Raw genomic sequence first — 27,840 nt, forward strand, 5'->3', positions numbered from 1 at the left:
TTGGCCCGCAGCGCTGTGGGGGTATGTGTGTGGGAACCGGCCCTCCTTGTCCGCTGCCTCCCTCAGGCCCCACCCCCAGCCAGAACCCACCCTCCTTGGCAGGGGCGGCCGGGTCCCCGGGCCCAGGCCCCAAGACGGCAGCGTGTCCGGCGGCCTTTCAGGGATGGTCTGTGACCCGGCCCACCCGAGCGGCGGCAGAGCTCAGTGCTACCGTGTGGAGCCGGCAAGTGAGTCCTCTCGTCCAAATATAAAGCATTTATTGTCTTCAGTCGTCAGGAGCACAAAATACAAAAGAGAAAAGGCACCCTCCCCAGGTTCCTCAGTCGAGGCGGGGCGGCGGTCCCGGGGGGCGGCGGTCCCGGCGGGCTCAGGCCTCGAACAGGGCGCAGCCGGAACACAGCACTCGCTCGTGAAGGTCGCCCCCGCAGCTGAGAGACCGGGCAGGGGAGGAGCTGCGTTAGGGCTGAGCACCGTGAGAGGCAGTCAGGAGGGGGTCCCGCCCCCCGGGCGACCGATCCCCCACGGCCAGCCCCCCGGATATGGACGCCCCCAAGGGGGGCGGCTGGGGCGAGGCCAGAATGAAGAGCCCGCTGACAAGGGGCGGCCTGAGGAGACCGCCTCAGCCCCCAGACACCAGCCCCCAAGGGACGTCCACCTGCGGGGGGTGATGGTGAACGTCTGGAGCCCTCACTGGAGCGGCCCCGCCAGCCACGGAACCCCGGGGCGCAGCTCAGGCCTCCCGGGGGTCTGGCCCCGGGCAGCCCCCAACTGTGCAGCAGGTGGACTGGCCCCGGGCGGCTCCAGAGAGGCAGAGAAGAGGCAAACAGGAGACCGCCCTGGGAAGGAGCTGAAGGGCCGGGAGGCGGCAGCTGCCCCAGGCGGGCGCCACAGCGTCAGGCTGTGGCTGAGCCCAGGCCTGGCTCTCAACAGCGGCCCGGCCCACAGCCCTACAGGAGCCAGGGGCTGAGGGGTCACCAGGCACGGGCAGGACGCCCGCTTCCAGGGCCATGCTGCAGCTCGGAGGCCCAAGGCCCGGCCTGCAGGGGGCCCTGGAGTGAGTCAGCTGTTCATCACACAGGGAAGGGCGCCCGGCCCGTCACGACCACGAGATGCAGGCAGGTGAGCGGTCGGCTCTTTGCGTGTTTGGGGACCAAGCAGCTGGGGGAGGCAGGAGGAAGAGGAGGCCCTGCCCCAGGGTCCGCATTCACTCCCCCGGGGAGCCCCCCCCCCCCCCAGGGCTGCACTCACTCTACCAGGGGGAGGCCCCGCCCGCACTCACTCCACATGGGCGCACAGGGCGCAGGCCACGGCTCCGCAGCTGCAGCAGGTGCGCACGCAGCGCGCACACAGGGCCCGCTCGCACTGGCCGCACGCCGCCTTCCCGTCCACGGCCCGCACGCACGACGAGCAGGCTCCCGACGCTGCCCCAGCCGGGTCTGTGCGGAAGAAACACCGGTCAGCGCAACGGTGACCGGGAGCCGCCCCTTGCCCCCGGGAGGACAGTGGGCCACCCTCCTTCCAGCGCCTGACCCACCACTAGTCACCCTGTGTAGAAGCAAGGCGCTTGGACCGGTTCACCAGGGGGAGATCCCAGCTGGCTTCCCTGAGGCCCACCTGCAACTCTCAGCACCCAGAGGTCAGGAGCCTGGGCCAGCTCTTCCCCTGACCACCTGCAGCAGAACTCGCCAGGCCTTCAACCCCTGGTGCGTCTCACAGCTGGGCCTCAAAGTGTGGTCCCTGTGTCTTGGCTTAACACAGGGGCTCCTGGGCCCTGGGGGGTGGGAGTTTTTAGCCAGTGATGCACGGGACAGTCTGAGGCTACAGCACAGTGCAGAGGGATCTGGATGAGAGCTACAGGTGGAAAGCAGGCAGGACACCCACAAGGGTCACCCAGAGGGGTGTCTGCTCCTTTCTGATCCAACGGTTAGAGCTGTTCACAGCTCCCACACATCAGAGGTGGCAGAGCCTCCTGCAGTGGGAGCCTCCAGGCATTTGCCCCGCTCGTAGGCCTTACTCACCAGCCTCGGAGGCCTGCGCTCGACTTCGGGTCAGCCGGCCGTCGGGCCCAATCAGCATCTGCCCGCGCGCGGCCCGAGGGGCTTCTGTGGGGCCAGGCCTCGGGGATTCCGGCGTGTGGACGATGGCGCAGCCTTCCTCCCACGCAGGGTCCATGCAGGCCTGGGCCCCACGGAAGAGGAGCTGCGTGGTCTTCTCTGGGGAGGACAAGCATTGCCCGCTTACACCCCTGTGGTGTGGAAGCCCCCTACAGGGCTACCTGTCCCCGGAGCCGTGCGTGCTGCGCCCTCCTCTGAGCAGCCTTCCAGCCACGGGGACCAAGCTGCTCCTGGCGAGGCTGCCCTCCTGCCCGGGCTCAGCGGGCACCTCCTCCAGCCAGGTTCTGCACCCTGCGACCCCACCTGGGCTCCCCGTCCCGTCACTCTGCTCATTTTTCACAACGTGTGGCCTCACCTCCTCCCCAAAATCCACAGGCAGGCCTCCTTTGACAGAGGAAGCTCTGTGTTGTGGATCACCAACTAAAACACAGCAAGAGACTCAGAGCTGAGCCTGCAACCTTTCGACTGCTGCGGAGCTGCTGGCAAAAGGCACAGCCACAACTGGCTCCTGGCAAGGTACCCCAGAACTTTCCAGACCTCTGTGGGGCCCGGACATCTCCCTACCCCTGAGCAGCAGCTTTCCATCAGGGTACTACGGGCTTTCACAAGGTCAAATGCTAGGCGCCAGCCCCAAGAATGCTCTGTGGTTGTCTGCCCTGTCCCAACAGAGCCAGGGTGGAGAGCTTAGAAGCTGCTGGCGCTGGGTGATATCGACAGAAACACATGGCTGATAACTCAACTGAAGTGATGACAGCTTGCCACACCCAGCTCCTCCTCCTCCAGTCTCCCCATTCATAACAGGATGGGACTGGGGGGGGGGGGGCGGTCATGTGGTGAGGCTAACACTTGTCTTCAAGGGCCTGTGGCCAGTTCAACATAAAGAGGCCAAAGTTAGAGACTTGGAAACATTACCCGTTAGTTCACACGGGCCTCACGATGTCCTGTCTCAGAGAACGTCCAGGGAGCACAGCACTCCCCCCCGACAGGCTCTGCATGGGACAAGCTCTGCAGGTGCTCCCGAACGTCGTGGTCAAGAGCTGGATTGACTTGTGTGTGTGTGTTAGTCGCTCAGTCGTGTCTGACTCTTTGCAACCCCATGGACTGTAGCCTGCCAGGCTCCTCTGTTCATGGGATTCTCCAGGCAAGAATACTGGAGTGGGTTGCCATGCCTTCCTCCTGGGGATCTTTCCAACCCAGGGATCGAATCCAGGTCTCCCTCACTGCAGGAGGATTCTTTACTGTCTGAGCCACCAGGGAACCCCTTTCTTCTTTCTGTTTGCAGTGTTTCCATTTTTGGAATGTCCTGAGAGAGGAACAATTGCAGTTTGGCCCAAGTACCCTAGGCTTCTCATTTACATCACCTGCTAACCCCTCCAAAGTGATGATCAGTATTATCAATGCACTCAAAAATGTGCATGAGGAAGCCAGAAGGGAAGGCTTAGGTCAGGGCCCTCACATCTCTCCAACCGGACAGTCCAGCCGCGCTGAGCCGGATAGCACACTCCAGCTGCCTGGTTTTTGCACAGGCTGTTCCCTCTGCCACGAACTTCCTTCCTTTCCCTCTCTGCCTGCCTAACCCCGCAGGAGCTGGCTTTGACTCTGTTCCTCCAGGAGACCTGAGAGCCTGCAGGGGTCTTTCGGTGACCCGTGCCTGCCCCTCTGGAGAGTCCTCCTTCGACTGGCCCCCCAGCAAACCGGGAGGCAGGGTCTCCTGCAGAGGCACCGCCTGGCAAGGAGGGCGCGCTGCACACAAGCCTCTTGGGATATAAGGGGTGCCTCTGCCGGCTTTCCCACCGGGACGAGTCCTGGGAGGCGGGACCCGGTGACCCGGGTGGCTGTCGTGTGGCTGTCGCTGGGCTGGTCAGATCAGAGCGGGCTCCTTTGAGTCCAGTATTCCCGAAGGACCGAGCCCCGACTCGGCCCCACGCAGAAGCCGTCCGTTTCGGGAGGCGGGGAAGGGGCAGCTCGTGGACGCGAGAGCATTCACGCCGTCCTACTCGCCGCTCCTAAGCCCGGTCTGGCGGCGGGCAACACGGGCCCCGGCTCCAGGGGGCGCGGTCGGCGGGGACCCCCCGCCCAGCCCCGCTTCGCCGCACTCACCGAAAATCTCTCGCGTGAGGCGCTCGGCGCACACGCCGCGACTCAGCTCTCTCTGGCCGACACGCACTTTGAGCTGCAGCGGGGCCGCATCCCCGAAGGGGCAGCCCCGCTTGGGCATGGCCGCGGCCCGGAGCGGCTCTGCTCGGCAGCCGCGCCTCTCTTGCCCGTGACGTCACAGCCGCGCGCCAACCCGGCGCGGAGCGGGGGCGGGACTAGTATGCGGCGCGACGCAGGATAGGCCCAGGGCGAGGGCGGGGGCGGGTCTATTGCTCTGGGAGGTGGGACTCAGAGGCGCGGGAAAGTCCGGGGGGAGGTCAAGGGTCAGAGCGGGCGCGCCACGGGCAGGGAAACGGGAAGGCGGTGTGGTGAGAAAGCGCCGCGGGATAGGCTGGGGACGACGTGGGGGCGGGACTCGTGAGACACGCGGCCCGTGATAGGCCAGAGGCGCCATTGGGGCGGGACTCGTCTGAGGCGGCGAGGACTCATATGAGGCGGCGCGAGAAATGCGAGCGTATTGGCTGTTTCTTTGGTCCGTAAACAACCCTTTTTTAAAAAATTTATTCATATTTTTAATTGAAAGATAATTGCTCTACAGAACTTTGTTGTTTTCTGTCAAACATCAACATGAATCAGCCATAGGTATAACTCTGGAAACTCAGTATATTTCTTTTTTTAACTCACCAGTGGTCTGAGGAGGATTCACTTTTTCGTATTTCTTTATTTTTAACACCAGAAACATTTTGTATCGGGGTATAGCTGATTAGCAATGTTGTGGTAGTTTCAGGTGAATAGCAAAGGGACTCAGCCATACATAGACATGTGTCCCTTCTTCCCCAATGCCCCCTCCCGTCCAGGCTGGTACAGTGTTGAGCAGAGTTCCATGTGCTAATTTTTCTTTATTTCTTAATTTGGAGGGACGTCTCGCCTTCACAAGTGGAGAGTGCCTTACACTGGGCCGTTCTGGGCCCTGCTACGTCATTTGGAGCAGGTCTGAGGTAATGTTGGGCTCTGACCAAGCAGTGAGACTCTGGCCCCACCCAGGCTTCTTCCCGCTGCCTGCCAGCCTGACCCTTGTCCTGCCTGCCGGCCCAGGGGCCATCCAGCATGTTCCTCTGTAGCCTGGATTTCTGGTGACAAAGCCGAGGGCCTCAGGCTTACAGGACACGCCCCACATGAGGCACGTCACAGCCCTGGACACTGACTCCTCCTAGAACGAATAGGGGCGAGGCCAGCCTGTGGTCCAGGTGCCCCTTCTGGCCTGGCCTGGTGGGTCTGGAAGACCAGGTCCGGAGGGGGCTCTGGCAGCATTTTCCCTGTCGTGTGGCTGTCGTGTGGTACTATTGTACTATTCCTGTTAGCCATCTGCAGTAACTGTGACTGAAGAGACGCTTGATTGGTTTTATCCTAGAAATAGACGAAATTCCCAGGAATATTGTTTTTAATCTTACAGATCTTGGGAATTTTAAAAAGGTTCTTTCGGTTCAGATTTGAAACTGCCTTAGACTCTTTTCAGTCACAGTAAATATTCAATAGATGCAAAACATTGTGATTAAAAGAATCTTGATAGCTCTTCTGTTTCAACTTAATTTTAAGAAATATTTGTTGAGGGCCTGGTCAGTGTTGGATTCCTTTTCTAGAGGTGCTAGTAACAAAACTCTCAGACTGGGGGTGTAGACAATACACATTTCTTTCTTTAGTTCTGGGAGTTGGAAGTCCCAGATTGAGGAGGGCAGAGCTGACTTCTCCTGAGGCCTCTTCCTCATCCCCTTCTCTAACAAGGACATCAGTCAGACTGGATTAAGACGAAGCCATAAGACCTCTTGAAAACTTAATTACATCCTGGTTTCTCAAAAAGTTGAAAATAGGACTACCATGTGATCCAGTAATACCACTTTGGTGTATACAGAGGGATTGAAACCAGTATCGAAGTGCTGTGCCCCCATGTTCACTGCAGCATTTTTGCAATAGCCAAGACATGGAGACAACCTAAGTGTTCTTCTATGGATGAGTGAGTAAAGAAATGAGTGATATTTGGAATTACATGTAATGAGATATTATTCAGCCATATAAAAGGCCATCCTGCCAATTACAACAACATGAATGAACCTGGAGAATGTTTTGCTAATTAAGTCAGAGAAAGACAAATATAGTAGTGTATAATTGCACTTACATGTGGAATTCAGAATCATCATAGAAGCAGAGTAGAATGGTGGTTGCCGGGCTCTGGCATTGGGGGAAACAGGGAGCTGATGATCTGATGGTACAGACTTCTGATTATAAGATGGAGAAGTTCCAGGGTTCTAATAATGTACAGCTCAGTGACTAGAGTTAACAAGTATTATGTACTTGAAAGTTGCTAAAGGTAGATGCTAAATGTACTCACCATAACAAAAACAGCAAAATGGCAATTACATGACGTGAAGGATGTATTATCTCACCTTATCATGGTTTGCAATATGTATGTGTATAAAATCATGACATTGTACACCTTAATGTTATAAAAATTAAGAAACAGAAACCTCGTTTAAAATGGAGTCAGAGGGACTTGCCTAGTGGTCCAGTGGTTAAGATTCCAGGCTCTCAAAATAGGGGGCCTGGGTTTGATCCCTGGTTGGGGAACTAGATCCCACATGCAACCAAGAGTTCAGGCATGCTGCAACTAAGATCTCGTGTGCTGCAACTAAGGCCTGGCACAGCCAGACAGATAAATCGATATTTAAATAAAATACAGTGGACTCAGAGAGAATTCCCTGGCGGTCCAGGGGTCAGGACTCTGCATTTTCACTGCCGAGGGTTGAGGGTTCAATCCCTGGTCAGGGAACTAAGATTCCACAAGCGGCATGGTCAAAGATTTAAAAAATAAATTGGAGTCAGGAGGCCAGAAGAGGGAGCAAGCACACCCTGTGTGTGTGCTGTGTGCTCAGTCGCTTCAGCCGTGTCAGACTCTTTTTCTATGGACTGTAGCCCGTCAGGCTCCTCTGTCCATGGGATTCTCCAGGCAAGAATACTGGAGTGGGTTGCCATGCCCTCCTCCAGGGGTCTTCCCGACCCAGGGATTAGACCCTATCTCTGGCGTCTCCTGCATGGCAGGCAGGTTCTTTCCCTACCGAGCCACCCGGGAAGCCAGGCGCAGCCTGCCACAGCACATTAGCTGCAGACCCAACAGGAAGAGAGCGCTGGCCTTGCGTCACTAACAGGAGGGGGAGGAGGACGTCTCCACTCCTGCAACAAGCCAGCCAGTGACGGCCGCTTACCTGCCAAAGTCTCAGCTTCCACCAGTGGAACAAGCCAGCCAGTAACGGCCGCTTACCTGCCAAAGTCTCAGCTTCCACCAATGGAACAAGCCAGCCAGTGACGGCCGCTTACCTGCCAAAGTCTCAGCTTCCACCAGTGGACTCTGCTTAGATGGGCCCCTCCTAATTATCCCTTCTCCTCTATTAAAGAATTGCCTCTTCGTTGTTCTCCAGACTTGCCTGTGGTTTGCCATAGATTGCATGTTCCAAATTGCAACTCTTGGCTGTTTCCGAATAAATCCATTTTGCTGGTGTCTCTTATTGTTGTAGGTCAACAGTGTATAATTAAGGTGTGCATTATATGTGCCAATTACTTGTTCTGTGTCAATTATATCTTGATATATGTTGGATCATAGGAAAAGCAAGAGAATTCCAGAAACAATCTACTTCCGCTTCACTGACTACACTAAAGCCTTTGACTCTGTGGATCACAACAAACTGGAAAATTCTTAAAGAGATGGGAATATCAGACCATCTTACCTGCCTCCTGAGAAACCTGTATGCAGGTCAAGAAGTAACAGTTAGAACTGGACATGGAACGACAGACTGCTTCGAAATAGGAAAAGGAGTACGTCAAGGCTGTATATTGTCACCCTGCTTATTTAACTTATATGCAGAGTTCAGTTCAGTTCAGTCGCTCAGTCATGTCCAACTCTTTGCGACCCCATGGACTGCAGCACACCAGGCCTCCCTGTCCATCACCAACTCCTGGAGTTTCCTCAAACTCCTGTCCATTGAGTCAGTGATGCCATCCAACCATCTCATCCTCTGCTATCCCCTTCTCTTCCCTCAATCTTTCCCAGCATCAGGGTCTTTTCAAATGAGTCAGTTCTGGCATCAGGTGGCCAAAGTATTGCAGTTTCAGCTCAGCACCAATCCTTCCAATGAATATTCAGGTCTGATTTCCTTTAGGATGGACTGGTTGGATCTCCTTGCTGTCCAAGGGACTCTCAAGTGTCTTCTCCAACACCACAGTTCAAAAGCATCAATTCTTCAGCACTCAGCTTTCTTTATGGTCCAACTCTCACATCTATACATGACTACTGGAAAAACCATAGCTTTGACTAGACAGACCTTTGTTGGCAAAGTAATGTCTTTGCTTTTTAAGATGCTGTCTAGGTTGGTCATAACTTTTCTTCCAAGGAGCAGGTGCCTTTTAATTTCATGGCTGCAGTCACAATCTGCAGTGATTTTGGAGCCCCCCAAAATAGTCTCTCACTGTTTCCACTCCCCATCTATTTGCCATGAAGTGATGGGACCAGATGCCATGATCTTAGTTTTCTGAATGTTGAGTTTTAAGCCAATTTTTTCACTCTCCTGTTTCGCTGTCATCAAGAGGCTCTTTAGTAGAGTACATTATGTACTCTATGCAGAGTACATCATGTGAAATGCTGGGCTGGATGGATCACAAGCTGGAATTAAGATTGCCAGGAGAAATATCAACAACCTCAGATATGCAGATGACACCATCCTTACAGCAGAGATTGAAGAGGAACTAAAGAGCCTCTTGATGAAGGTTGAAGAGAAGAGTGAAAAAGGTGGCTTACCACTCAGCATTCAAAAAACTAAGATCATGGCATCTGGTTCCACCACTTCATGGCAAACAGATGGGAAAAAATGGAAACAGTAGCAGATTTTATTTACTTGGGCTCCAAAATCACAGCAGACGGTGACTGCAGCCATGAAATTAAAAGATGCTTGCTCCTTGGAAGAAAAGTTATGACCAACCTAGACAGTGTATTAAAAAGCAGAGACATCACTTTGCCGACAAAGGTCCATATAGTCAAAGCTATGGTTTTTCCAGTAGTCAGGTATAGATGTGAGATTTGGACCATGAAGAGGCTGAGCACGAAAGAACTGATGCCTTTGAACTTTGATGCTGGAGAAGACTCTTGAGAGTCCCTTGGAGATCAAATCAGTCAATCCTAAAGGAAATCAACCCTGAAAATTCATTGAAAGGACTGATGCTGAAGCTGAAGCTCCAATAGTTTGGCCACCTGATGTGAAGAGTTGACTCATTGGAAAAGACCCTGGTGCTGGGAAGATTGAGAGGCAGAGAAGGGGGTGACAAAAGATGAGGTGGTTGGATGGCATCACTGATTCAATAGACATGAGTTTGCTTAAAGCCCAGGAGATGGTGAAGGACAGGGAAGCCTGGTGTGCTGAAGTTCATGGGGTTGCACAGAGTCAGACACAACTTAGCGACTGAACAAGGACAGCAATCACATGATTGATAATTCTTTTTAAGTCCTTACCTCTAAATACAGTCACAGTCTGAGGTGCTAGGAGTTAAGGTGTTCACATGTGAACTCCAGGGGGACACAAGCTAGCCCATAACTGGCGCCATGCTCTGTGCTAGGCTCTCGGGGGTGGTGTTGGGCAGAGCCAGCTGGGTCCCTGCCCTCTGGTGGGACAACTGTTAGCAAAGGGGAGGTACAAGGGGCTATGGAAGCAGAGTAAGGAGACCTACCTTGCCTGGAAAACTGGCTGGCCGGAAACCAAACACAGGCAAAGCATCTGTGGAATGGCATAACTTGATCTTAGAAAGTCGGACTTTCTGGAATTGAATACACATCAGATGAGGAAGGGACATGCGTTGTGTTTCCCCAGAAGTGCAGCAAAGCTCCCCTCCGACAAATGCAGAGGGGCAGGGCTGGCCGGAAATGTTTTCGATAAAATGTATTAATCACAGTTTCCCCGGGGTCCTAAAATTTTGAGTTACTTATCATCTCAGTTGTGTACCATGGTTGTATTACTTTGAGTGACTGTTAGATTGGGCAATAGTTTACTGATAGTACAGCTGTGTGTACGTACGTCCATGTCCACCCGTTCTCATGGTGACCCGCGCCCCGCCCCCGCAGGAGTGCGCGGTGCTCGGCATCTGTGCGCACGCCCGTCGTGTCTGACTTCACCCGCAGCTGGCTGACTCCGAGGCCGTCCAGGCTCCCGCACCCCTCCGTGGTCTCCTCCCGCGGTTGCTGAGTGTCTCCGTGTGTAGATGGAGCACAGTTTTTGTTGGCCTGTGGACAGGCATGTGGGCTGTGCCGGGTTTCGGCTCTGATGAAGGCAGCTGCTCTGAACATCCCCTTCTAAGGCTTTTTCTGGACATTCATGGGTCAGTCCCTAGGAGCGGAATGGCTCGGTGGTAGGGTAATGAATATTAACCTTCTAAGCAAAACGACAGCTTCCCAAAGGACTTGAAAAACACATTTTATAGAGCAATATCCTCAAATCACTTACTTGTCTTTTCCCCACATATTCAATTGAGACCAGTGTAAGCTTCTCTACCCTGGGGGTCTGCTGTTGGTGCCAAGGAGAGAGGGCACCAGGTTATAATTGCTCAGACCCTCACAGCACCTGATAGAGAAGGCGGCTAACCTCATCCCTCACCCTCCCATCTCTGGACCACACAAGGGCGAGGATGCCGGTGCCAGGCAAGAATGACGTCCCTTCTAGTTTGGTGCCTTTTCTGTAAAACTTCTGCAGGTGCTCAGACATACCACCTGGGGCTGCGTCCCCAAGATGTGGTCCAGAGCTGGAAGGAAAAAAACAACTTGTATTGGAGTGAAGGATTTAGTGGCAGCTTTCTAATCTAAGTTGCAGGCTGACCTTGCCAAGTCAGGAGTGCAGCTTTTTACACAGAACAAAGTGATTTTTCTCTTTCTTCTGAAAAATGCCTGCTCTGGTTGATTGCCGGGGGTGTGCACCCCTCTGTTGTAGCAGGACTGGATGAGACGGTCATCTGGTCAGGAGAAGCACAGTCCCCGGGGGGCAGGGAGGAGAGCTGGGGTCCACTTCCTCCTTCCCTAAGAGCTCACCCTGCCTCGGGGCTCTCTCCTTTCCTCCCCTTTGCTCTGTCATGAAGGGAAATAATTCTCGGGAAACGCCAAGGTCAGTTTCTTCTGGTGTTTCTCACTTCTAGCGCTGCTGCCCGAGGAAGCTGGTCCACACATGTGCTCCTGCATTCTTTCAAATCACCAAAGGCCATTCTCAGCCGTTTGGAAAAGCTCGCTAGTGTGTGTAAAGCCATACTCCTGGTATGTGGCCTGTTCACCTAGTACGCTGTCACAAGAGTCCGGGATTCCAGGGTGCGAGCCGGTGACCCCGGGCCCTGCAGAACTTCCTGGGGCTGGCGGGGTCCATGGGAAGCAAGCCGGGTTGGCACCTGCCCAATGTCAGTGAACCCAGATGGCACCCTCAGCTCTGGAAAATGAGGATTTAGGCCTGGTGGACTCTGTGTCTCTCCAGATGTATAAACCCTTCCCTCTCTGAAATGATACCAAAAGGCCAATTATTTTTCTAAACTGACCGCATACTCTGAAGCGTTGTTGAATGAGCCGAGTACGGCTTCCAGTTGAGCACAGACCACAGTAGGGTCTCTGCAGGTTCTGCCAGCTGAGAAGGGTCTTCTTCTCCCAGGGGACACAGGGTGGGGGCAGAGGGCATCCCACTGAAGGCAGGGGCTGCCATGTGGGGAAGGGCTCTGGGGTCTAGAGTGAGTCTGCGGAGACGTTCAGTTTTGGAAAACATGCTTCATGCCCGTGGTCTTCCTTCCCTGGGCTGCTCCCAATCTGTTGCCTGAACAAACAAACGGCTTGGCTTCCTGACACTGAAAATGTGAGTCACCCAGGCTGCTGATGCTGCCGAGCAGCGCCTTTCAGCAGTTAAAAGTTGAAGCAACAATGACGAAGTCAGAAAAAAAGCCTGCACTGATCACTGCTGTTCAGCGGCTATGGGATTTGTTTATTGCTCAGAGGCTCCAACTGCATAGACAACCATGTGACAGTTCATGAGCCAGAAAAGGGCTCTGGTTTGAGCTGATGTGAAATAGCAGGATTTAAAAAAATGTATACAACACTGGCTTTCAGATGTTTCAAGTTGTAGAAATCAGTGGGTTGGGCTGAAGGCTTAAAGAGAAATACAAAAGTACAGAAAATAGCTGTCAAATCTCTTTGTTTACGGCGTTGGTTCTGCCGGCTGAGGAAAGGACGCGACGTGGCCACGCGGCATGGCCCGCTGGGGTCAGCTCCGGCTTTGTCTAAAACAGCTGGATCATGGAATCTCTGGACTTGCCGACACCGACCCACTTCACTGAAAGAGGCAGGAGAGGTTCAGGCTGGGGTGAGGTGGGCGGAGGGGGCGGCCGGACGCAGGGCACCCACCTGCCACTCCGACGTGGTTCTCCACGAACCGGATGTAGCTCTGGGCCTGTGGGGGGAGGTCCTCCCACTTCCGGGCGCCCGTGGTGTCCGCCTTCCACCCCGGCAGCGTCTCGTACTCCACCTCCACCTTCTGCAGGATCTCCTGGTTGGCTGTGGACACGGGCTGGGTGAGCCGCGTGCTGCCAATGTCTGCGCGGACACGGGCCTGGGACCCCCAGCCTGGGTTCTGCTTGCCCCAGGGTTCGCGGGCAGAGAAGGCAAGTGGCCCTGCCTGATCTTCTCAGGGCTGGGGGCTGGTTCTGGGACGCTGCCTATTCCTCTTCCAGCCCAGGGGACACGGCACCCTGGCCCTGGATTGCAGGGGACAGCTCAGCTGAGGAATTCTGAGGCCCCCGCTTCCAAGGGGTTGGAGGTCCTGCAGTGTTAGGGCTCCTGAGGGGTCTGTGTTCCCCTCTCCAGGGCAAGGACCCCACTTGGTCTGGACTCCCGGCTTCACAGCAGGCGCCAACCACCCCTGTGGTCAGAAATCGCTGGGAGGAGCTATCCACCTGAAGTACGCGCCCCGAGTCCCAGTGCTCCCCTACTGTGTCCTCTCGGAGCTCAGAGTCAGTCGGCCTGGGAGATGCTGGCCGAGAGGATGCACGGGGCTCCCACAGCCAGGAGGCTGCACACACACGCTGGGGGGCAGCGGGGGCAGGGGGCGGGGTCATCCATGACCCCAGGCCAGACGCACAGGTAACTGTGAAGCCAGGAAAGCATCACTGCCTTTACACTTTTTAGAAGAAGGGACACTCGCTGGGTGACAGAAACTTCAGGGAGGCCTTAAAAAGTCCAACCAGACACATGTTTTCTTAGGTCAAGATCATCTTCCTGTTGGTCCAGCACTTGGAACGTCCAGAGCCCATGTCTGCTATTTCAGGTGAGTCCCCAGCTCCCGAGAGGTGAGCCTTGACCCTGGGGGTTCCCCAGGGTCTTGGGGTCAGGCTGGCCCCTGAGTCCCTCTGAGCCCTCCCCAGAGCGCGGACGCACAGGCCTCCGGTTGGGGTGACAACCTGCTGCAGACAGAAGTGGGAAGAGTCTCCAACTGGGGCTCCCCCCCATGACCGACACGCACACGCCGTCCCTTCCGCCCGAGACCAGCGGCCAAGGGCAGGGGGGCGGCGGCCCCCGCACCTGGGAAGTAGGGGATCCGCTTCCCGCTGAGCTTGTACGCCACGCCGACCTTGATCTCGTCCAGGGTGTCCAGGATGTCCAGCTTCGTCAAGGCCAGCCTGCCCAGAGCACAGCGAGAAGCCAAGGGGCGGTCAGCCACCAACGCTGCTCCCGCCCAACCCCACCCCTCGCTTCTCCACTGTTTGCGGGACTAGGACGCAGGATGGCTGAGCCCACGACGGTTAGGCCGGGAGCCCAGCAGTGCCCCGTCCCCACGGCCCAGCAGAACAGGGGTTTGGACGGCAGGCTGGGCCCGGCCCGGCTGGCTCAGTGGAGGGTCTGTTAGCATGGACTCGCTCCCCGGCTCCCAGAGAGCCGTCTGCACCGCTTCCGGGAGTGGGACGCCCTCTGGCCTCACGATGTCTCCTTCCCTGTCTGTGCTCAGGAGCCAGTGCAGGGCCGGCCCCAAGGCACCCTGGACAGCTCTACCCATCACCCCCCAGAGGCCTCGCTGTGTGGAGGGGTCTCCCCGGGGCGAGGTCATCCTGTGTGGGGAGGACCGTGGCCCTGAGCTGCGAAGCCCGGCTGCCCTGCTCCTGCAGCGTCTGGGGAGTTGGGGCTGGGTCCCCGGGGGACAGGTGCCCAGGGCGGGGCCGGGGGGGGGGGGGCGCCTCATCACCACCCACGCGGTGAATCCGTTGACCATGTGGGCATATCTCAGGATCATCAGGTCCAGCCAGCCGCAGCGCCGCTTCCTGCCTGTGGTCACGCCCCACTCATGGCCGCGGCTCTGCAGCAGGTCCCCGATTTCCTGCGGGGCGACAGAGAGGGCCCAGGGGCTGCGGGGATGGAGCCTGAGCCGGCCGCCTGCCCCGCCCTCCCGCGGCCCCTGACGACCACCCCGCTTCACGCTCGCTCACCCGCCCCGGGCATGCCTGCCCCAGCTGAGCCTCATGACCGCAGGCCCCGTCCTAGCCCCATGGGCAGGTGAGGGTGGATCCGCCAGACCCTGCAGCTGCCCTCGAGCAGGCTGTGTCTTATTTTGTGCTGCTTTCTCCGGGGTTCACAACCCTGCCCAGCATGTCCCCTTCCTGCTCTGGCCCCCGCACGCCTGCTCAGGACAGCAGCCTCGTGTCCCTCCAGCCTCGCGGGCACAAGGCCGGGGAGAGGAAGGTGGGGGCCGTCCTGAGCGCCCAGAGACACCCACGAGGCTGCAGGGCAGTTTGCTGGGTGAGGTGGGGGCGCTGCTCCTGCCCTGCTCTCGCCCGGCTGAGGCCAAACCCAGGCTCGCTCAGCCCCAGGAGGAAGGCAGCCTGGGCGCCCAGGCCGGGCCAGAGAGAAGGCTCTCAGGGTCCTTCCTGAGCCAGGGGCTCTGTGGGACAGTCACGTGGTAGGGGGTGGCTGGGGCTGCAGCCTCAGCATGTTCTCTGCGGCCTCCCCCGCCCCTCCACCAGCTGCCCGTGCGCGTCCCTCGGGGCTGGGGGCTCACATTGATCTGCTCGGTGGGGAAGGCGCCGATGCCCACGCGTGTGGTGTAGGCCTTGACCACGCCGTAGACCTCGCCTATGTTCTGGGGCGGGATGCCCAGGCCGGTGCACACGCCGCCCACCGTGCAGTTGGAGGACGTCACAAAGGGGTAGGTCCCTGCGAGACAGAGCCAGTCGGGCTGCCACCCAGCAGGAACCCTGGCGTGGGGTCGCCCCGGTGGTCCCAGGGGCCATCCAGGAGGCAGGACTGACGCACGGTGCTGTGTGTGTGAGCTGGTGGGGGGAAGGGGCTCTCGGGCTTGGACGGTGGGTGCCTTGCCTGCGCCAGGTGGCCTGGGCCTGGGACAGCGGGGACAGAGGCCCAGGTGGGGCAGTCAGAGCTTCTGGGCCCAGCCAGTCTCTCCCTCATCCCCATCCCTCATCCCCCTCATCTCCATCCCTCATCCCCCTCATCTCCATCCCTCATCCCCTTCATCTGCATCCCTCATCCCCCTCCCTCATCCCCCCTCATCCCCCTTCATCCCCATCCCTTATCCCCAGCCTAGCCTCTCTTCTCCCCTCCCGGCTGAAGTTACGAGCAGAGGGCAGTATGACTGTTTCCAGGGCACAGAGGGCAGCTTGGGTGGAAAGTGAGCCCACCACAGTTGTCTCCTGGGCAGACAGGAAAGGCGGGGCTCGTGGGGCTCTGGATGGGGACGCACCGAAGTCAATGTCAAGGAGTGCTGCGTTGGCGCCCTCCACAAGGACCTTCTTGGGGGGGCCGTGGAGCGCCTCGTACATGAAGTAAACGCCGTCTCGGACCATGGGGCGGATCCGCTCAGCGAAGCCCTGGGAGAAGGGGCCAGGATGCAAGAACGGGGTCCACCCAGCTCTGGCCTCCTCCCCACAGCCTCTGTCTCCCAGCAAACTCCCGCCCAGCGAGGATGTCTGCACACGTCCCTGTGGGTCCATCCCGTCTACATCTAGAGCCCCAGACGAGGCTGGAGGAGCTGGGGTCCGGCCCTGGAGGTTTCCAGAAGGGCTCCGAGCGGACGTCCTCCTGTCTCCCGCCCGCTCCATCCCTCTAGCAGTGAGCTGGGACACCGGGTGCTCAACTCTACCTTGAGCCTTTTGAGTTGACCTTCCACGTCTATTTCCAAACTGGGGAACATGGACTGGTGCTGCTGTGCCAGGTTCTTGAATCTGCGGAAGCGACAGTGACTGCCACCCCGCCTCCCCAGAGCCCCGCTCCCACCTCCCTGGCCCGGCCTCCCCCAGTCCAGTGCCGGGGACGGGTCAGGTACCGGGTGGAGAACTCGTCGAAGTCGGACAGGAGGTCACAGATGCGGAGGCCGGTGCGGGCGGCCTTGGACGAGTAGGCTGGCCCGATCCCCTTCCGGGTGGTGCCGATGCTGGAAGACAGGGCAAGGGCCATGAGCCAGGGGGGCCCAGGCGGGCCTGCTGGAACTGGGGGAGGAGCCTGGGAACCCGGGGCCCCCCGGCCAGCCCTCAGCGTCTACCCTCATAAACCAAGGTCGAGCCGGGCGATGCCCGAGGGCCCTTCCCAGCCACAGCCCTGGGGGCTGGGTGGCTGTGGGAACTCCTGGACACCTCTGACAGCCAGCTCCAGAGACCGGGAGCTGCGGGGGCAGCACGTGGGTCCAAGTCCTGGCCCTGCCCCTCCCGTGGCCCCCTGAGGCCCAGTGACCAGCGGTGCCCTCCCTGGCCCGGCTGCCTTCTGCCCAGCACTGAGGCTGCTGCCCTGGGCACCTGCCATCTCCTCAGAACTGCACCCTAGCAGTGCCATGCTGTACCCACTGCCCACCACAGCCCAGCCCAGGTCAGCGAACGGGGATGCCCAGCGTCGCAGCTTGTGTGTGGCCGAGCCCTGTGTGCGCGTGCACGCTTGTGAGTGCATGTTCACACGTGAGCATGTGTGCACTTGCATGTGAGCGCGTGCTGTGTGTACATGTGTGTCCCTCTGTATGAGTGTGCACGGCAGTGTGTGTAATCTATGCACGTGTGTGTGAGAAGCAGGATTCCGGTCTGCGTCACTCCAGTCCCGGCTTTGACACTGTCCCTGGCCCACTGCAGTGAACGTCTCTGGAAAACCAGTGACGGGCCATTGCGGGCAGGCTTTGGCGCCCGGTGGAGCTGCGGTCAAGGCTGGCCTGGGATTCCAGCAGGGGCGGGGGGCGCGGCAGGTGACGGACGGCATGGGTGCTCCCGGGGGTGGCTCCAGGGAGGACCGCATGGCCCCGGGGAGAGGTGGCTCGCCTGGGCTTCAGGGCTGGGGAGGCGCAGGGTGAACTGACGGACGCTATCCTCGGGGCTCCTGGTGGACGCACGGCACCCCCCACCCGACATGCTCCCAGCTCTCGGCTGTGGACTCGAGGCCCCGGGGCAGTGCAGCACTCACTTCTTGCCCTCCTGGGCCTGCCGCTGCACCTCCTGGAGCCCATCCACTGCCTGGTGAAAGTCGAACACTGCCGGGCAGGCAGGCGGGAGAGACAGATGGTTACGGGGCTTCTGGGAACACCACGGGCCCCTCCCCCAGGACTCAGTTTCCCCATCTGCCTGTGCTGGCAGTCATCCAGACCCGGCACCCCCAGGAGCCCTCGGAGAAGGCCTGGGGGGCTCCCGGGGTCACTTGTTCGCAGGCAGGTGGGGAAGCCCCGGGACTCACCGAGGTGGGCCCGGTCAGAGATGACGAGCCTCTTCTCCCAGTCCTTCAGGCCTGTGAACACGGCACGCGGTCGGCGACGGGCCGCCCTTGGGGACCTGGAGACATCCACCTGCATCCCCACGGGCGGCTGTCTCCTCACGGGCTCTGTCCTGGCGCCTCCCCAAGCCCACGTTCCAGGGCCAGGGCCCGCTGGCTCCTTTCGTGCCTGTGCTGAGCCTGGGACCTGAGGCGGAGGCTCCGCTTCCTCCAGGGCGCCTCAGGCCTGTGTGTCGCCCACCTGCCTCTCGACAACCACCGGGGGCCCACCTGCCCGCATGCCTGGCCAGCGGCCTTGGTCACTGCCTGCCCGCCTCGTGCCCCTGACCAGCGCCCAGGGACCACCCCTTCCCTGCAGGGATGTCGGCCCAACGGTCCCCAGTCTCGGGACATCAGGGTCAAAGTCCAGGCTCCAAGGCTCTGTCCTGGAGAGCCTGAGTCTGCAACTCCTGGTGTCACCGGTCCCCGGTGTCATGAAAGCTCGCCTGTGACATCGAGGCTGTGGCCTGAAGCCAAAGTCTGGGGCCCTGGGACTGCCTGCTTGCTCTCAGGCTTCCGGTGTGAGCAGGGCCAGCAGGCCCGGGTGGGGCGGCTCCGCCGGGACACGGACCTACCTTTCTTTTCGTTCTTCTCTGCTTCTTCAAACAAGCCCGGCAAGTGGACAACCACTCCATTGCCTGCGACACATGGACACGAGATTGATCTGGGTCACAGACAGAGGGACTTCACACTTAAAACACTGTGAAATTCACGCCCTCATGCTGACAGTTGCATTGTTCATGATGGCTAAGACAGGGAAACAATCTGGCAGTCTGTCAGTGGACATCAATGATGGATAAAGAAAATGTGGTCCAACTGCATGGCGGGATTATTATACAGCCGTGAAAAGGAAGGGAATGCTGCCACAGGCCGCCACACGGAATAACTTCAAATACACTACATAAAGTGTGGAAGTGTTCATCGCTCAGTCGTGTCTGACTCTTTGTGACCCCATGGACTACAGCCATCATGCCTGATTTACACGGCACAGAAACGGGAAAGCAGGCAGCATGGAGAAACAGCCTCCGGCTGTTTGGTCTCGGGAGCCAGGCCTCCCCATCCCCGTAAAACTAAAGGGGGGTCTGCAGAGGGCAGGTGCCAAGCCCAGGCAAGGAGGCGGCTCGCCACGGCCGTGAGCTCAGCAGGGGCCCAGGCTGAAGCCAAGGCTGCCCCTTCCTCTGAGACCAAAGCCCGCCGGGTGGGGCCCCGCAGCCTTCCCGGGGGGCGCGTCCCCTGGGCGCCAGGATTGGCTGAGGGAGACGGGACACAGGCCCAGACGGGAGTGGCTCAGAGGCAGCCGGCCACATCGAGCACGAAAGGTCATCTAAATGCCATGAGCCCCGAGATGGCCAGGGGTCAGGGCCTGGTGGGGGCCGCGTGAGCGCCCGCACCTCCCACCCTTGCTGAGGGGCTCCCATCAGCGGCTGGCCGGGCTGACCCTGCTCATGCTCCCGGCTCCCGGGACACCGGGCAGACCCCCTCTCCCCTCCCTGCAGCAAGCGCTGCCTCCTTGGCCGGGTTCCCACCCAGTGGCACCCAGCAGCCTCCTGGGGCAGAGACTTGGCCCCTGGGTGCGGGGTCCCGGGTGAGCTGGGGTCCTCACCCTCCACCAGGGCCCAGTCCGTACCCACGGAGAAGCCCGTGGGTCACCGCCCCTTCCCGCTCAGCCTGACCGCCCACTGCCTGGCAGGCCCACCGCCACTGCAGCGTCCCTGGGCTCACACCCAGGGCTGGACCCGCACCACCAGCGGGCACACGCCCACGGTGCCAGCCCTGCGTCCTGGGGGGGCGGGGCAGTGAGCCACGCGTGTGGCCCTGCTCAGCCGTGGAAAGAGCCGGAAGTGAAGGTCCCTGAAGCTCCCGGAGGGGTGGGCAGGAGAGGGCGACGGGAAGGGGTGGGGGAGAGGGGCTGCCCAGGGGCTGGAGGAGGGCGGGGACAGCTGCCCATGGAGAGCCCCATGCAGACCCACAGGGAGCCAGACCCATGCCGTTCTCACACCCACCCACGGGCATCACACGCGCACACATTCTCACAGGCATGCACACACGCACACAGACTCACACATGTGACACCCACACTTGCATACACACGCATGCACACGGACACACTCACATACACGCCTACAGGCTTGCACACACACACACACCCGGGCAGTCTGAGCACTCTGGGGAGCTTCCTGCACCCTCCGTCCATCCCTTCGTCCCAGGCGTGGGGAGAAGGGGGTCCTGGGCTCCAGCCCGGGCGCTGAGGCGGGGCCCCCAGATCAGAGGCCTCTGCGAGGGTCCCCGTGGGGCTGGAACCTTGATTCTCCGGGCCCAGCCCTGCGCCCCGCTGCGTTCAGCCTGCGTATGGACCCCCGGGCTCGATGACGTCCAGGCCTGTCCTGCTCACACCTAAGGGCTCGCAGGGCCGCGGCGGGGGCAGGCACTCACCGATGAAGGACACAGCCTTGGTGTTGATGATGCCGCTGGGCAGCAGGTGGAAGTCGTACTCCTTGCCGTCCACCACCACGGTGTGGCCAGCATTGTTGCCTCCCTGGGGACAGAAACTGGATCAGCATCTACCCCGGGAGGCCTGCCCGGCGCATGGCTCACTGGGGCAGTTCTACAGGCAGGCGCTCAGGAGCCCCTCCCCCGCCCCAGGCTGCCCGGGTGGCAGGAGCGTGAGACGCCATCTCTGCTGGGACATGGGGAGCCTGGTCCCGTGGCTGCCTCCGATGCGTGTCTGGGGTTCCAGGGCCTGGCCAGGGCACTGGGTCCAAGAGGCAGGCTGGCCCCCACACCTAGGACGGTCTTGGGCTGATGCTCCAGGGAGGCTGGCTCAGTGCAGCCCCTGAAGCCTCCATGGGCTCAGAGCCCTGCCTGCCCGCCCACGACTCCTTCTGGGGTTTCTCCTCTGATGCAGGGATGATGTGCGGAGCACAGATTCAGGCCCCGCTGCCACACAGCCTGAACTCCGGGGGGGCAGAGGGCGGGCAGGCAGCACAGCCTTTCCGGGCCCAGGAGCCAGCGTGCCACAGCAGGCCCTCCCTTGGGCCTGCGCCTCCCATCTGGGAATAAAGAGGGGAAAAAGCCATCCTGAGGCCCACTGGGGTGGGGGGAGGGGAGCCAGGAGGAGGCCCCACTCAGGAGGGAAGCCGGCCTCCAGCCCCAGGTCTGGGCACTAGAGGCCAGGGCAGGCCCCAACATGGGGCCCTGGAGTCAGTGAGCGGGGCCCAGGGAGGGGACGCGTCCTGGCTGCTGCCCAGGTTAGGGGGCCTTGGAGCCCCGCCAGCCCGCCTGCTGCAGAGGCCCTCGAGTATCTGCGGGGCCCCTCCGTGGCTGGGCCGCCCCCCCCGCCCCGCCGTCCTCCTGGCTGGCAGAGGCGGCGATGGCCACTGGCTGGGAGGGTTCCAGCACCTGTGCCCCTCAGGACCCAGCAGAGAGACGAGTCCCGCATGCACATGGTTGCTCCCTGCCTGGCCAGGCCTGGCCGAACGAGGGCCGTGTCCTCCCCCAGGGGCACCTACAGCTCCCATTTCCCCCACGGAAATGGCCCAGGCGGGGGTCAGGGGGAGACCCGGCCCTGGACCTCACTTCACACTTGGGAAAGTTCAAGCAGAGCGGCCAGAGCCCACCTCCCCTCCACGCCCCTTTCCCAGCCTCCATCCCAGCCGCCCCCCGACGGCCCTGCAGACACCGAGTGTTCCGTGTGTCACGCGCAGGTGTGGAGGCCTGTCTGGAATGACCCCGGGGTTGGGGGGTGGGGGCAGGTTTGCCTCTAACTGACCCCGGGGGTCACTGGGGTCCTGGTGTGTGTCCTAGGGCCCCTGCCACACGACTGGGCCCTGTCCCACAGCCCGCTCACCCTGGAGGCCAGCCTGCTGCCCCGGGTGCCTGAGCCCGGTGCGCCCCGTGGGAACCGACCACAAGCTCCGAGCCGCCGATGGCGGGCAGGGGGCACAGGGCATGCTGGGGGGTGCCGGGGACCAAGGAGGGGCCCACAAGCAGAGGCGGCACAGGGCCGGGCCACAGGGCCTCAGGATGGAGCCAGCTGGAGGTGAACCGTGTGGGTGGGCCACCAAGTAAGGGATCCCAGGGGGGCTGCTGGAGCGGAGGGAGCTGATGCTGCCCAGATGCGGCGGGGGAGAGGGGTGTGGGGGGAGAGGCGGTGGGCTCAGCCTTGAACATCTGAGGCACTGCGACTGAGGGCCTGGGTTTTGGGGTCACGGGGCCCCCCCAGAGGCCCCATCCTTACTCTGCCCTCGCCTTAGGACACGTGCAATGCCTCCCTGCACACGAGGTTCTCTGTGCAGTTCATGTCCACAGTCCCCTTGGCCACTGTAGGTGGGGTAGCCTGGCAGAGGGGTGGGGGACCCGAGGTCCCAGGAAAGGAGCTTGGAGCGAGACCGGGCGGCAGGCCGACGGCCTCCCCGCAGACGCTCTCCCTGTGAGCCAGAACCGCCCCCAGCCACATCCTGCCTGCCGTGGCGGGGGCCCAGACACCCCGCTCCCCTCCCCTGTTCTCAAGTGCCCAGCACCAGCATCAGCTGGGCCGAGCGCACCCCACCTTTGTTTGGGGTAAACACCAGTGCCTAGGAACAGGCGCAGTCCGCCTGGGCCCGTGGGCAGCAAATGACCCCCGCCGGCTACAGGGCCCAGGCATCGGGCCAGGTCCACTCCCAGGGGTGTGAGCCAGCCCTGGACGTTGAGCCTGGGACCCACTGACCTGAGGGCGCCCCTCCTGGCAGCTCTGTAGAGGTCCAGGCAACCATCCCAGAGACCCCTGTCTGCCCTCCCCTGGGTGTGTGTGAGGTCAGGGCAGGGACATACCACCCCCACTCCTAACGCCCCAGCCCTGCTGTGGTCTGCAGGCCACAGGCCGGGAGAGCTGCGGGGCACGGCAGGGAAAAGCCACCTAGGGGGACAGCTGGTTCCGAGTCCCAGGTCCAGCCTGGCGGCCCCATCAGGGCCTTCGCCCCCCGGCTGCGCTGTCTCCCTGTCCCCCCAGGTGGACAGGCTCTGGAGGATCCGGAGTGACCGGGAGCCGGCCTCACTCCTCTTTCATGCCTGGGGGCTCCCTCGGGATTCTGCCTCCCTCCAGGCTCTCCCCTCCGTGATGGAGCCTTGGGGCAGGCACAGCCAGCTCAGAGTCCCCAGGGACACTGACGCCGCCCCCACAGCCTGGCCGGGCACTAAGTCCCCAGTGGATGCCACCAGGTGCCGCCCTGGCAGCAGGAATCTAAGCAAGTGGGGCTTTCTTGCTCACGGACACAGGAACGGGACCAAGGCCAGGGCCAGCCCACTCCGAGATCTGACCAGCCTCTGTGCCTGCAGGCGTCCTGCCAGCCCACCCTCTTTGGAGCCAGCGCGGAGTGGACGAAGAAGGCACAGAGAGTGGGTGCCGGGCGGCAGGTCTCCGAGGCTGTGACTCTGCTCCCGGCCCTGGGCGTGGCCATGGGCGTGGCCGCGGGCGGAGGCGGAGCCTCTGGGTGGCCACGGAGAAGTGGGTTTTCTCAGGATCGTGCCCAGCAGGCAGCAGCCAGGGGCCTGCCCTCGGGGTGGAGAGCCTTGTGAACTGCCCCCACCCTCACCGTGGTCTGGGTGAAAGCGTGGAGGTCGCGCGCCCAGGCAGTCCTCGCGCGCCTCTTTCTGGGCGTCTGCTCTGCGGGACCCTACCATCGGTCCACCCATCCATCCGTTCACCCCAAACAGAACTGCTCTGCGTGTGAGGCACCGGAGTGAGGCCTAGAAGGAGGAGGGCAGGGCCCCCAGGTGGGTGCACAGGTCTCCCTTGCCCAGGTGACCCTGTGGAGACTGTCCCCCTGGGGTCTCTGCTGGGGGACAGGTGTCATCAGAGGGTGTACACGCGGAGGCACCACTGGTGGTCTCCCCCACAGACCCGACCCGGGAGGCTCCTGGACTGGCCTGGGGTTCCAGGCGGGGGCATTCCCGGTCTCTCTCCCAGGGAGAGAGATCCCAGAGCACCAACAAGCCACAGGACGCGGCCACTTACCCCGCAGGAGTGAGACCACCATGCCCTTGGTCACAGCTCCCGGGAGCTGAGGGCGCCCACCCGGGCATCCCACCCTGGACTCCTGCACCGAGCCGCCTCCCTGCCCTAGGAGGGGAGAATTGTATATAAATCCTGCCCGGGGCGCCCTGAGGCCTCAGGGCCGTGGGTGGGCCCAAAGCTGCTGAAGGTAACTCTGGAAACGGAGGGACGGGGCGCGGCGTGGGAAGGGCGTGACCGGGGCCCTGACAGGCAGGCCAGGCGCGTGGACTCTCGGGCTCCCATCTGGAGGGGGGGCGGGGGGGGGGCGACGTCAAACAACAAGAAGGATGCTTGCTGGCACCCGCAAGAGAAAGCCCGGCGCAGGGGCGGGGTCTTCCAGGGAGTGGGCGGAGCTCGCGGTCCGAGGCCGAGGCCGGCAAAGGGCGGAGGGAGCCCGAGGCGTCTCTGGGGTCGCTTAGCTGCAGAGGCACCAGCGCCAGGAAGAGGGAAGGGGCGTAGGGCGGGGAGTGAGAGGAGAAGGGGGCCCGGGGGCCGCGGGCCCGGAGCAGCCCCTGGAACTGCGCCCAGGATGCAGGGGGCCTCCCGACGCTGGGGGAAGGTCTGGCGCCACGCACCCGGGGTGGGGGAGGCAAACAGAACAGCAGGGGTCTAAGGCCCAGTCTCTGGACCCTAAGGAAGGTCTTGGGGGTCTTGGGGTGCATGCTGACCACGGGCTCCAAACCACTGAGATGGGGAGAATTGAGGGTGACCACTGGGGGCCCCTCTGGGCAGGTGGAAAGTGAGTTCCCATAAACCAGGCAGCCAAAGGCGCGGAGGGCTTCCCAGGTGGAACATAGCCGAGACGGAAGACAGGCCTGCGGACGGCGGAGTGGGGGGTGGGGGGCGGCAGCAGCAGGACCAGAGTCGGGGCCCTGGGCGGCTACTGGGGTCGTGGCTGCCGCTCGGATGACCCCAGGCCCAGGTGACAGGCCAGGTGACCCTTCTGGTCACTGGGGCTGGCTGGCTTCAGCCCTTCTAGACAGCCACCCAGGCAGGGCTGGACCCCAGCCCACCCTGCCCCCTACACGTGACTCTGCGGCCAGCTGCCCACTGCCCTGGCCCCTCGCTCTGAGCTGGACCCAGATCTGGGGCCAAGTGCTGTGTGAAGGCCACGACGCTGGGCTCCAGGTAAAAGCAGTCCTCCCGGGGCGGGGGCTGGACCCTCACCGCGCCAGCCGGAGCCCAGCACTGGTGCCAGGCGAGTGTGGCACGTGGGAGGACCCATATGTCCCGCTTATTCCAACGGCTCAGCAGCTCTGGTCCCGTTTCCCCGCCTCACCAGCTTGTTCAGAGGGTGGAGGGGAGAAGTCCCGGTGGTCTCCCAGGGCAGCTGGAGGCCTGCAGGGGGACTGGATCTCAGGGAGAAGCTGGGTCAGGGAGAGGGTGCCATGTGGGCTCCCGCTTGGGTGGGGGCTCCAGGCGGTTCTGCCCTTGCTTGGTTCCGTCATGGCTCTCACAAGCGTCGGGCGAGGGCAGGGCCTGGCCTGCCCACCCAGGTGGCAGAGCAGGGAAGGCCTCCCTCCAGAACCACGTCGACAGCGGGGAGCCCGGTGCTTCCGAGGCGAGGGCCCTCACGGACACCTGCCAAGCCCCGAGGTTACTTCAAGGAGGGCGGGTGAGGCTGGCCAGAGTGGGCAGGTCACACAGAGGGCTCTGGGCATCACGGCTGGAGCAGGCAGGCCCCCCAGGGGATGTGCAGCAGACGAACCGCGCGACTGGCCCAGGGGCCAGGGGAGGGGGTGTGGACTTGTTCGCTGCGGACTGTGGGAGGCTCCCACCATCCCAGGAGGCACCTCCCAGGAGCCCACAGTCGCTGTGAGCAGCGTCTGCCCCGGCGGGCGCTCTGGTCCCCCTGGCGGCGCTGAGCACTGGGTCTCACCTGGTGGGAGCTCAGGCATGAGGTGCCCAGGGGGCGTCCCTTCCTCACTTCTGGCAGCCTCCCCGCGCGGGGCTGTGAGCCTCCGCAGCGGTGCACCCCTCCAGGCCGACCCCCCGCACCCCGAGCTGTAAGTCAGCCCACAGCAGCCCGTGCAGCACTGCCCGAGGGGCACAGGAGGCGACAGATGGGTGCAGAGAGCAGTCCGCAGCGGGCACAGGCCTGCCCGGGGCCCTCGGGGGACAGAGCTTGTGTCCGGCGTCCTGGGTGGCACCACCAGCCTCCGGGTCACCCTGGCCAGAAGACCCCGGCTCGTCCCTCTTCTCCTTCGGTCCCGGCCCGCAGTCCTGCCCGGGTCTCTGCCCTGGCTTGACTGACCCTCCTCCACTCAGAGAGGCCATGTCGGCTCCCACTCTGGGTTCCCGCGGCAGCCTCCTCCTGCACACTGACCCCTTGTGGTCAAGCAGCTTCTGTCCCAGCCCCGGACAGAAGGAGGAAGCGAGGAGTCTGGGTGGCCTCCAAGCCACTGGGGACCTGGGGTCCTCGCCTCGCCCCCTACACTGCCCGCCCCGGTGTCACACCCATGGCACACCCCACCCCCTGAGGATCGGGTGTCCCCAACTCAGCGACTTGTATTTATAGCTTGGCCCCTGGCCCACGGCCCTGGGGGTGGGGCCGGCAGGGAAGGCGGGGTCCCTGAGGGAGGCCGTGGGGGAGGGAAGACGCTCTGCCCCGAGTGGGTGGGGGTGGCGGCTGGGGAGGGTGTCCCGGGAGGGAAGGCGTCCAAGGGGCGTGTTGGGGAGGGCAGGAGGGCAGGGAGGTCAGGGTCCGTCTGGATCGGGGTGGGGGGGGGCCTCCCTGGGCGGGTGGGGGAGGGGCCCGGCGCCCGGCCCGCACCTGGCAGCGGCTGATGATGTCGGCGTCCGTGGCCAGCAGGTCCACCACCTTGCCTTTGCCCTCGTCCCCCCACTGCGCGCCCAGCACCACGGTCACCCGGGAGCCGGTGGTCGCCGCCTCGTGCTGCAGCCGCCCCCGCTTGACGCCGCCCGCGCTGGGGGGCCGATCGTTAGAGGCTCGGGTCCCGGACATGCTGGCTCGGCTCGTCCTCTGTGCTGGGCCGCGCGAGAGCCCGCCGCACCCGCGCGCCGCGCCATTAAAAGGAGCCGGCCCGGGGCGGGGGGCGGGGCCGGGGCGGGCTCTCGGGCGCCGTGACGCGCCGCCTGGACCTCGGGGCCACCTGTCCCGCCCCCGCCCCCACCCGGGGCCCGGTGGGGCCGCGCGCCCGGCTGCGGGGCTCGCGGGCCGGAGGCGCGCTCCGGGGTCCCTTCCGCACTGCCAGGCTGGAGCGGCCCGGGCATGCTCCTGGGGGCGATCGCACTCGTCCTCCCCGTGGCGGGGCCTGGGCCCGGCGAACCCACATTCGGGGGTCCCCTCCCGGGCGGGAGTGCAATTGGCCCAAAGGGAGCTGCGTCTCTGTGTTTCACGCGGGGCGCTCTGGGCACGCACCTGCCCCACCGGGAACCCGGGACCCCGTCCTGGCGCGGGCGCCCTCTGGTGGCCACAGAGAGAACAGCCCGTCCCCTCGTCCACCTGCTCAGGCGGGGACCCCCACTGCCTGTCACAGCAGACGGGCTCCATCCATCCAGGAGTGCGGCTGCCCTCCAGCTGCCCTCGGTTCTCAGGGCTCTGAGTCCAGGGAGAACCAGCGGTGTTCTCAGGTCACCTGGCCGGCACAGCAGAGGGCGGCCACAGTGGGTCTCTTGGAGACCCCACCCCAACACTTCCTTCCTGCTCCGCCTGTGCTGAGACTGGGGGCCCAGAGACGGTGCACGTGGTCTGCTGGGCTCCCGTGTTCCCGTCTGAGTGCACGGCCTGCCCAACC

At 61.9% G+C, this 27,840-nt stretch overlaps 2 protein-coding genes across 6 annotated transcripts; both read right to left on the bottom strand.

The window, feature by feature from the left end:
• Positions 1-192: 192 nt before the first annotated feature.
• Positions 193-4,410, bottom strand: SIVA1 (SIVA1 apoptosis inducing factor). Of its 2 annotated transcripts, none has more exons than XM_070477716.1 (4): positions 4,215-4,410; positions 2,019-2,213; positions 1,280-1,436; positions 193-463 (listed from the first exon to the last, which is right to left on the bottom strand). In XM_070477716.1, exons 1-4 carry the CDS (start codon positions 4,330-4,332, stop codon positions 208-210), a joined length of 726 nt encoding a protein of 241 aa, XP_070333817.1. In that variant the 5' UTR covers positions 4,333-4,410; the 3' UTR covers positions 193-207. The 2 variants fall into 2 exon arrangements, with proteins under 2 accessions (XP_070333817.1, XP_020753334.2); XM_020897675.2 differs by having other exon boundaries at positions 241-428; positions 4,215-4,408.
• A 7,819-nt stretch (positions 4,411-12,229) lies between these two features.
• On the bottom strand, positions 12,230-27,417 carry ADSS1 (adenylosuccinate synthase 1). Of its 4 annotated transcripts, none has more exons than XM_020897671.2 (13): positions 26,856-27,152; positions 20,482-20,584; positions 18,624-18,686; positions 17,974-18,024; positions 17,707-17,773; positions 16,592-16,699; positions 16,409-16,490; positions 16,010-16,136; positions 15,311-15,465; positions 14,501-14,632; positions 13,843-13,940; positions 12,670-12,819; positions 12,230-12,598 (listed from the first exon to the last, which is right to left on the bottom strand). In XM_020897671.2, the coding sequence occupies exons 1-13, from the start codon at positions 27,045-27,047 to the stop codon at positions 12,295-12,297; spliced, it is 1,632 nt and encodes a 543-aa protein (XP_020753330.1). In that variant the 5' UTR covers positions 27,048-27,152; the 3' UTR covers positions 12,230-12,294. The 4 variants fall into 4 exon arrangements, with proteins under 4 accessions (XP_020753330.1, XP_020753331.1, XP_020753332.1 ...); XM_020897673.2 differs by having other exon boundaries at positions 12,444-12,598; positions 14,508-14,632; positions 26,856-27,150; XM_020897672.2 differs by lacking the exon at positions 12,670-12,819 and having other exon boundaries at positions 26,856-27,417.
• Positions 27,418-27,840: the final 423 nt, after the last annotated feature.

The sequence above is a fragment of the Odocoileus virginianus genome, chromosome 16 (genome assembly GCF_023699985.2).
Source record: "Odocoileus virginianus isolate 20LAN1187 ecotype Illinois chromosome 16, Ovbor_1.2, whole genome shotgun sequence".
In the NCBI taxonomy this organism is placed as follows: domain Eukaryota; kingdom Metazoa; phylum Chordata; class Mammalia; order Artiodactyla; family Cervidae; genus Odocoileus; species Odocoileus virginianus.

Bases quoted from the DNA above. Each gene is read 5' to 3' on its own strand.
- SIVA1 (XM_070477716.1), bottom strand. From the start codon at position 4,332: ATGCCCAAGCGGGGCTGCCCCTTCGGGGATGCGGCCCCGCTGCAGCTC. The intron at 2,214-4,214 runs GTGAGTGCGGCG...TGTCCTCCCCAG, and splicing joins CCTCACGCGAGAGATTTTCG to AGAAGACCACGCAGCTCCTC. The intron at 1,437-2,018 runs GTGAGTAAGGCC...TCTTCCGCACAG, and splicing joins AGCGCAGGCCTCCGAGGCTG to ACCCGGCTGGGGCAGCGTCG.
- ADSS1 (XM_020897671.2), bottom strand. From the start codon at position 27,047: ATGTCCGGGACCCGAGCCTCTAACGATCGGCCCCCCAGCGCGGGCGGC. The intron at 16,491-16,591 runs GTACCTGACCCG...TCGCTTCCGCAG, and splicing joins TTCGACGAGTTCTCCACCCG to ATTCAAGAACCTGGCACAGC. The intron at 12,820-13,842 runs GTGCGGGGGCCG...CCGTGTCCACAG, and splicing joins GCGGATCCCCTACTTCCCAG to CCAACCAGGAGATCCTGCAG.